This window comes from Vitis vinifera, chromosome 7 (genome assembly GCF_030704535.1).
Source record: "Vitis vinifera cultivar Pinot Noir 40024 chromosome 7, ASM3070453v1".
NCBI classification, from domain to species: domain Eukaryota; kingdom Viridiplantae; phylum Streptophyta; class Magnoliopsida; order Vitales; family Vitaceae; genus Vitis; species Vitis vinifera.
The window spans coordinates 1,802,312-1,811,080 of NC_081811.1; the positions used below are offsets into that span (position 1 = coordinate 1,802,312).

Consider the following 8,769-nt stretch of genomic DNA (forward strand, 5'->3'; position numbering starts at 1 on the left):
TAAATTTGTCATCAGCCCTCGTAACCCTGAGACAGCCTGTCAAAGAGCCCTGTATATGATCGTCAAAGCCATTTTTTGGTTTGATGATCACACAAAGAATGGGGCCATTACATCCCAAATGGGAAAAGAACCAAAGCTTCATTCAACCATTTGAATTCAATAAATTTCAGGGTTTCCTGCTTCATCTTATGCAATTCTTCTTAATAGACCCACAAAGATTACACAATTGAAAAGCTTAGATATGGCAATACAGTAAACCCCACCAAATAAGTTTGAATGAATCTCTCAAAATCAAAAGTAAAGGGCATGTCAGCCTTTGTTCATGGCCATTTGTTGCCCGTGTCTTCTGAGAAAGTATCCAGAACCCGCTTGTGATCAATGGCCTTTCGGATCAAATTCCCCATCTGCAGTGCCTCGGTTTTGTTTACATTCTACCTTCTGTTCCATGGCGGAACAGAGGATGCTTTGGGCACAATATTGTTCTTCCATTAATGGTTCAAGAAGTGGCCATTTGGTGAAAGGAGTTGTTCCAGATCAGGCTGAGAATATGCCCACATTATTTAAATGCCCAAAAAGATTAAGGAAAAGACAAAGACTTAAGACAATGTAAAACTTGATGAAGAAATCAATGAGATAACCTAATAAAAAAACTCATATAGACTTCATTTCAATCAGAGAGGAAAGGGGAAAGGGAGAAAGGAGAAAGGAAGAAGATGGCTTCTCTGTCAAACATGTTGATACTTGTAATTGGATTGTTGGGGTTGTATGGTACAGTGAGGAGTGACCCAGACACCAGTGTGACTCTCATCCTGTGCAATGGGGGAGGGTATACAAAAGGGGATCCTTTTGCTACTAGTCTGACCTATGTTGTTGAAGATTTAGAGGCCAAAACGCCCAAAAGGAAAGGCTACAACTACTACAACATCTCTCCATATCCCAATTCATTTGCTTATGGCTATGCCTCCTGTAGCCAAAATCTCACAAGCAAGGACTGCTCTACATGTCTCAGTTCGGCGAAAACAGCCATGTTTGGAACCTGCGATAACCGGATCGGAGCTCGAGCTGTCCTCCATGATTGTCAAATTAGGTATGAGCAATACCCATTTGATGATTAGACAGTCATGGTCTCTAGAAAGAAGATAATGTTTTTGGGTTTTGGGTGTGTCATCTGCCACTAGAATTTGAGCATCCTTATCTGTTTTATTGTGTACTATCTACATCTATTGTCCCTTTCTCTTATTTTAAAGTCTTGGTCTCTGTTGCAGAGGTTTGGAGCTCTGCAATAGAAACATCAGCAAAAAAATTCGCATAATAATCCGACAAATAAAACCAAAACTTATCAACTAGAAAACTTCTGGGTCAAAATGATCAACTTCCCAATTTGATCACTGGATGTTGTTCTTCAATTTTTAAAAATGAGATATTAGATCTTGTACAGCCAATCCATTCAACCCTATGGGGCTTGGTACAAGACTTGCTATGAATATCCCCTGTTCACAACATCTGTGTGAAAGAGGCAGAGGCGCCACAGATCAAACCAGCCTTCAGATTATGTTTGGTTATATTTCCACCAGAAAACAAATACTTGAAACAGACGTTATGTTCATCAGTAGGAAAATGGGGCAGTTCACCTGATACAAATCATCTATCACATATGGGAATGGGATTAGCATTCTAAAATGTTGATCTCCGTGCCCTGTTAATTTATAATCATACAGCATGGATGTAGCATCATCCAAAGGTTTGGATGAGTCCACAAAGCAAAAAGATCAGAACAAGGAAATGAAAAGAATACAAAATTCTGCTTCACTAAGTTATGATAGATAAAGAACAACTGTCTATGAAATTCCAGCTGTTTGTGTTATTATATACAGAAAAAAATAATAGATGATTGCAAAGTTACAGAAGATTTCCCTTTTTCCAAAGAATGACGCATTATGGATATTTGTGCATCTTCTCTCAACCATCAAATTCACCTCCAGAATCCTTCCCTACTCAACTACCACCACCAGCATCTAGTGAATTCTAAAATTCAATGCCCAAGAATATGTTTACAAACCACCCAACAATGGCAAATTCTCAGGTCCTCGGGTTCCTCTGCTCACCAATAACAGCGAGTGATGGCAATTATTTCAGCAACAAGTAAAAATAGGTTGATTTTTCTTGTTTCCAGCAAATCCGCACTGTATTTGGGCGATCTATGTTATGTCATTGGAAAAACCAGAGATGCATTTGTCAGAGAGGAGGCATTCCCAACTCCCAGCTATGTGTTTGATATCTTTGGCTGTTACTACCAGAGTAGCAGTTTCCATAATTGTTCAAAATTTTTATCCCTTTTCCTCCTTTAACTGGGGAAGTAGTAGAATCAATGCTGGTTAGTTAATGATGTTTACTGTTAGTTCGAATCCATCAATGCTTGTGTGATGAGAAAGCTTTCTTTAACTATCACACCTGAGCTGCAGAAGGCTCTGTTGAATTTTGTGTTGATGTTGAATTTCTTGTGCGGATGGACTCCCGCTTGAGGAAGAGGGCATAGAGGAGCTCATTCCATGAATCAGGAACACCAGGTAGACACCAGTGGCTGCAGTCTTGCCGATGGAGAGGTGCTGGTCCAAGCCCAGGCCCTAGATAGTACACAGACGAGTGGCCATCTTTCCTCAGAGATGTCATAAGTGTCACATTCAACAAATCCAATTTCATCACTTGTGAATTGTTTGAGTGCTGGTTTGAGTGATCTGATAACACATCAAAAGCATTGTCCAATTGTGGCCATGTTTCAGGTGGAACTGGTGAAGAACTCATGTCAGGGAGCGTCTCCAAGTGACAGCTACCACCACTCTTCCAGTCACCCCCTCTGTTGAATTCAACCATTTTATGAAGAAATTATCATGTCTGTATAATGTCATAAATCCACAACAGGGAACAAGTTGCCAACCACTCGAGTGAATTTGAAAGAAAAGCAATGAATGTTAAAGAAAAGAGAGAAAACTTGCAGTCAATCCAGAAGTCTAGTCAATAAAAATTCAGGAATCTTGAACACTCATACAATATTCTCAATATTCATCATAATATTTAAAAAAAAAAACTCTACTTTTGAACCTTTAAAATCATACAGGCAACCTAAGAGTCTGTTTGGTGATTTTTAGGAAGCATTTCTACTCCTAATGCTTGAAAGATAAAAAAAAAATTTAGTGTTAAGAAGGTCAAAAACACTTTTTAGAATCACTACTAAACGGACTCTAAATGACACTTACATTAAGTCACTATATGAAAAAAATAGTCATATTTGGGAATTTCATTAATAATTTTCCAGCTAGGGGGAATTTGTCAATGATTCACCCAAAAAGGTTCAACCATGGCTTTGTTTGAGTTTATGTCAAAAATTATACAGGCAAATTAAATGACACTTACACTAAGTCACTAGATGAAAAAAATGTCACATTCAGGAATTTCTTTAATAATTTTCCAGCTAGGAGGAATTTTGTAAATGATTCACCCAAAAAGTTTCAACTATGGCTTTGTTTGAGTTTATTTACATAAGTCATTGTGAGATTGATTCCTCCTTTCCAGGATTCAGCTTTGAAACTTAATAAAAAGAGAAGTGAAAATACATTAGTGGATCTTTACATCTACAACCATGTCAAAACATAACTGAAAAGGAAAGATGTGGACTGCAAGAGTTCTGAAAAAGTTTCTGTTGACAGTAACATACCCAGGATAAATACTGAAGATAATATGGAAACCCTACTCAAAACAAGAAGCTTTAGTTAAAAACATCTAACAAGTAACCAGTAAAGTTTCAGCTCAGCAAAGATGTTTCAAAGCACGTAGAACTTATGGTTTCAACGCTGACAACTATATAAATAACCGTTCCCAATCCACAAACACAAGCACAGATGAGTAACCAGCTCCTACACAAAATCTGGACCAAAGAAAGAGTGGTCGCACTAGTGTGTTCTCTTTTCCTGTTTCTTGGCTTTTGGCACCCTTTGTACACTGCCTGTGTACTTGGGGTTTCCCTCATACTGATTAGTGTTTTTTAATAGAATGTTCTTTTGCCTAAAATAATGTCTGTTCAGACTTCTCATTTCTGATGTAAATTTCCACAACTCCCTCCTCAACAGCATAGATGGGATAAAGAGTCATCTACAAGGGAATCTAGCTAAGCAAAATGAAGATAAGTCACTAAGAGCTTTTATGTGAAGATTTTTGTGGGGAAAAAGGTAGACATTAAGGGTCTGTTTGGTAACTGTTCTTGAAAATAGCTTTTTGTTCTCTAAAACAACAAGCATCATGTTTAGTAAACTTTTGGCAAAAAACAATTTTTCAACTTTGTTCTCAAAATAAGCTACTTTTTAGAACAAATTTGATGTGTTTTCAGTTATTTTTTATAAAACGTTATGAATAACATTTGAAAAGATGGAGAATAGTTTGGAAACATTTGCATTGTGAATAAGTGTATAGTACTTTACAAACTTTTGTATCGTACATAAGTCAAAAAAATTATTAATCATATTTGAGTTCCTAAACAGAATTTTGTTCCTGAAAAACAATTGAGAATTGTTTTTAAGAGCTATTCTAAAAAAGTGTTGCCAAACAGGCCCTAGATCTCTAGTTAATATGAGATTAGGAGTGGAAAGTTAAGGGGGTCAAAGATTTACCGAGTACCTTTCTTTACATTTTCTCTTTCTTGGGGAAGCTCTCTGATATTTACAGCAAATGATTGGAATAATCACCAATTACAGAAGTTCTCATGTTCTGTTTGTAAATCCGCATATGTTTTTCTATATTCTAATGGCATTATCAATGCTAAAAATATTATTCTGCAAAAAATGTGAAGCATAGGATTAACTCAAAGCTGGGATCAAGTGATTGTAACAAGCTAGATTTCATAATTGTGTGGGTGTGTGGTGTGCACTAGCAAAAACCATAAACAGCCTCAAAAGCTCAAAAGCCAAGACCAAAACCAGTGACAAATTATTAAATGGACAAAATTGGAAGTATTAACAAGGCTACAAAGAATTAAATAATAAAGCAATAAGGCAAACCTGAAATGAACAGGAGCATAGGTTCGAAAGAAGACTTGGGTCTCACTCATATTTACATGGCTAGTAACCCAATCCAACAATGTCTTAAGTGATCTCTTGTATGCATCATCTACACTCATCTCCATCTTCACTTTCTGTTTTTCTTGGAAATAACAACCCCTGTGAGAAAAAACAAATATTGAAGTCAGAAAGCATTTTGCTTATTGTAGTTCATAGCAACTTTAGCTCCCAACAAAACATCAAGCAAACGTTTCATGCAAACAGAAAAGGCCACTGTGCTGGAGGATAACAATAAATTGGGCTACAATAGAAAGGGAAATGGGCCTTTGAAAGAGTTTCAGCGCAAAAATCTAGAGGAATACAGAAGATTGATTGAATTGGAGATGAAGTAGGAGGCAAAACCAAGAAGCCTAGTGGATAAAGAAGGGAAGTGCAATAGAAAGTTTTCCATAGGATACAAGATGCTCATTGAGGAAGCATGTAGGATTTGGTTGAGGGAGCATGGAACCCAGGGAGAACAGAAACAAAATGAGGTCATTCAGTGGTTTTCAAGATTTAATACTCAGATTATCAGAGATAGGCCCAACGTTGGTGGATTATCTTTTCCAGCACTATTTATTCTGGACAAGGAGGGGGTAGGTTTGGTTGGTGAAAAGGAGTTTTGAGGAGTTTGCAGAGCCACAAGGTAGTAAAGGACTTCAAATCCGTTAGATTTTCTGGGAAAATTTATAAGTTCATTGCAAAGTTTCTGGCCCAACTGTTGATATCCAAGAAATGTGTCCTTCTAAAAGGGTAGACAATTTCCTTTTTATAGGAGGGTAGACAAATTTTTGGATGTGGTGTTGATAGCATTTATTCTAGATTAAGAATAGAGGACCAGGATTCATCTGCAAACCCTTTCTACTTTATCATTTAAGCCTACCATATTTTCAGGTCAGCAACTGAGAAATCTGATCTCCTTTTTCTCACAATAGTCACTGTTCTCTGGAGATGAGCAAATTTATCAACTATTGCAACACTTGAAGGTTTTTTCGGATCTAAACCTTTGTCCCTTGGCCTTTCTGCTCATCCACCTCAGTATCGACATTCCACATATCAGGCTACCTTCCTTGAGCATGTGGTTTCTTGGTCACTCAACCTTATGATGGCAATGCTCTACAATGTATCCTAGCGATCAATCTCAACCATCTGATCGACCCTGTTCTTTAGTCTAATCAGAGATGTAATCATATAACATATCATGATTTCATGATTGTCTTTTGGTTATGATCCAATTTGTACCTTCAATTTTCTGATTTTGCATCTACTCCACATTCATCAACAAAGACTGTTATATGCAAATAAACAAACACCAAAGAACCACAGCCTAGATGTTTTGCCAATTCATCTATGAATAGTGCAAAAAGATACACCTCAAAGCTGGCTCCTAAAGTAAGTCGATGCTTCTCTCACTGCCGATTATCCTTACAATAGCTACATGTCTTCTATCCTAGGTTTTTCCTCTATCAAGAAGAACCAAGTGAATATGTATTTGGAAAACGACACCTCAAGGGATAAATTTCTTAAATTGATCAAATAACTAACCACCCTAAACTTATTGCTCATCTTCAGTTTTAGAACTCTTTCATCCAAATGCTTGATTTCATAAATTTGTTCAATAAATCAATTATCTATTTCATTTCTTGAAGGATAAAAATAATAATAATAACAATAAAAATAAGAAAAAAAATTAACACAAACCAATATAAATATAAACTTCCAGAGGAAAATTTTCAAAAAAGAAAATAGTTACCCCCTAATCGTCTTCTCATAATTCCACCAATGCCCTGTGTTGAAAACCATGATATCTGCACCTCTCCAGTGGTTGGAGCTCCAATCCATTTGATCCACTCTCAGAGTTATTCTCACATTTGCCGGAGCTCCATGTGGAGGCCGGCCCTGCACTACGACGAATGGAGCTCTGTAGTATTCAATGGTGCAGTTGAAATCACTAAACTTGAACGCCAAGAACCCAGTGTGCTTTGTGATTGGATTCCCATTCACTTCATAAATTGAACTCTTATTGGAAACTGCTGAAGATAGCATGCAAAGAAGGGATTCCCATTGGTTTCTTCCAATGGAATCACCAACAAACACAACCCGCCGGTTCCTCAGCTTCTCCAACATGACGTTTGCATCAAATCTGTATTCAAAATAGAATTAAGGAAAAAAGAAAAGATCAAAATAACATCCTTCTTCCTATTCTTTTTCCTAATTAAAGTCTTTAAAAAATTTAAAAAAAAATTAAAAATTGCTACTGACAGAACAAACCCATGACAAACTAAAAAATTAAGGTACAACTGTTCTGTTTTTTTTTTCTTTTTTTGAAAATTAAGAGAGAGAGAGAGAGAGAGAGAGAGAGAGAGAGAGAGAGAGAAAGACAGAAAGAAACTCGTTTTTCTGCCCAAAATAGTGGTTCCAAGGATTAGTTGAATGCAGCTTTTCCCTTCTGTCAGTTTCCAACCATTGAAATTTTCAAAATTCAAAACTTCCATTTTCTTTTTCTTTCTTTTTTTTTTTCCATGATTTCAGAAACCAAACAGAGCCTAAAATAAAACAAAACAGATGATATATCCGAAGATATAAAATTATGAAGTAGATTAAAAGGTGAAATTTTGATATTTCGTTTTCTTTTATTATCCTCAGTTTTCTCAGCAATCAAACAGAACATAAGAGTAATTAAAAAAAGGAAAAAAGAAAACCAATGAATGGACAGACCTGGGCAAGTTGCAATGCTTAGGCTGCCAGCGCCACTTGGTGTAGAAACTATCAGGCCTACCATTTTCAGAACAACGAAACCCATCATCCAGCAATGAACAATTCTGGGATTGATACAGAGGATAGCTCTCATCCCAAACCCAGTTCCCATCAAACACGTTACACCCGTCACCACCCTCTTCAAGAAACCCCGGCAGCACATCGACAACCGCCTCTGACGACGACGGGGAGGACAACGGCGACTCAACAAATCCCAGCCAAGAAAGCCTCCCAGGCAAGGCACGAGTGCGAAGCCCCTGACTGACAGAACGGTAATCCAAGAAAAAGAAACATCCAATGAAACATATAGCAACGAGGAAGAAGCCAAGAACGCCCAGAGACGACTCAAGAGGATTGAAGCGCTTGAATTTCTTCAAGAACTCCATGCGGGTCATCCTCCAAACAAGCCTTCCCACTCCCTCCTATACATCCATCCTCCTAGGAAAAAAAAAAGGCTAAAAAAAAAAAAAGAAACAAGAAGAGAAAAAGAAAAAAGAAAAGAAAACTTTCCAAAAGGATTTTTTTGGGTTGTGGGGTTTGTTTCTTCAGTTTTTATAGTGAAGAAGATTAGAGAACGAAAGCAGAGTCAGAAGATGAGAAGATGGTGCTGTAGCAATGGAGGTGGGCCCTCCAACAATGACAGCATTCATGCCTAAGTAGACTCGTACATTGCCTTTGGCCCAACAACAAATCACACTCCCACATTATCTATTATTAATGTACACAGATCTCTGCAATAATGGTGGGTATACCTCTCCTCCCAGTCCCAGAGAGAAATGAAACTGCCCTTTTCTTCACACACAGCGAGAAGTGGGGGCATTGCAATGATTTTTAAGGGCGGATTCGGTTTGGGTTTAGGGGCAGTGGCCCTTATTTTTAGGGGACAGGGGGGTTTTTCAAAATTGGAAGTGGGTTTAGTGGGAAG

The 8,769-nt window shown here is 37.6% G+C and overlaps 2 protein-coding genes across 2 annotated transcripts; one reads left to right on the forward strand and one right to left on the reverse strand.

Annotated features, from left to right (window-relative positions):
* Nucleotides 1–713: 713 nt before the first annotated feature.
* Nucleotides 714–1,115, forward strand: LOC109122874 (antifungal protein ginkbilobin-like protein). The gene has a single exon (XM_019220956.1). It carries the CDS (start codon nucleotides 714–716, stop codon nucleotides 1,113–1,115), a length of 402 nt encoding a protein of 133 aa, XP_019076501.1.
* A 674-nt stretch (nucleotides 1,116–1,789) lies between these two features.
* On the reverse strand, nucleotides 1,790–8,769 carry LOC100249456 (protein trichome birefringence-like 10). Its single transcript, XM_002272320.4, has 4 exons — nucleotides 7,806–8,769; nucleotides 6,841–7,230; nucleotides 5,049–5,207; nucleotides 1,790–2,854 (listed from the first exon to the last, which is right to left on the reverse strand). Exons 1-4 carry the CDS (start codon nucleotides 8,237–8,239, stop codon nucleotides 2,446–2,448), a joined length of 1,392 nt encoding a protein of 463 aa, XP_002272356.2. The 5' UTR covers nucleotides 8,240–8,769; the 3' UTR covers nucleotides 1,790–2,445.

Excerpts from the sequence above, each read along its gene's own strand:
- LOC100249456 (XM_002272320.4), bottom strand. The coding sequence starts at position 8,239 with ATGACCCGCATGGAGTTCTTGAAGAAATTCAAGCGCTTCAATCCTCTT. Across the intron at positions 7,231-7,805 it reads AAGCATTGCAACTTGCCCAG|ATTTGATGCAAACGTCATGT; the intron begins GTCTGTCCATTC and ends TTTTGAATACAG. Across the intron at positions 5,208-6,840 it reads TATGAGAAGACGATTAGGGG|GGGTTGTTATTTCCAAGAAA; the intron begins GTAACTATTTTC and ends TTTTTCTCACAG.
- LOC109122874 (XM_019220956.1), top strand. The coding sequence starts at position 714 with ATGGCTTCTCTGTCAAACATGTTGATACTTGTAATTGGATTGTTGGGG.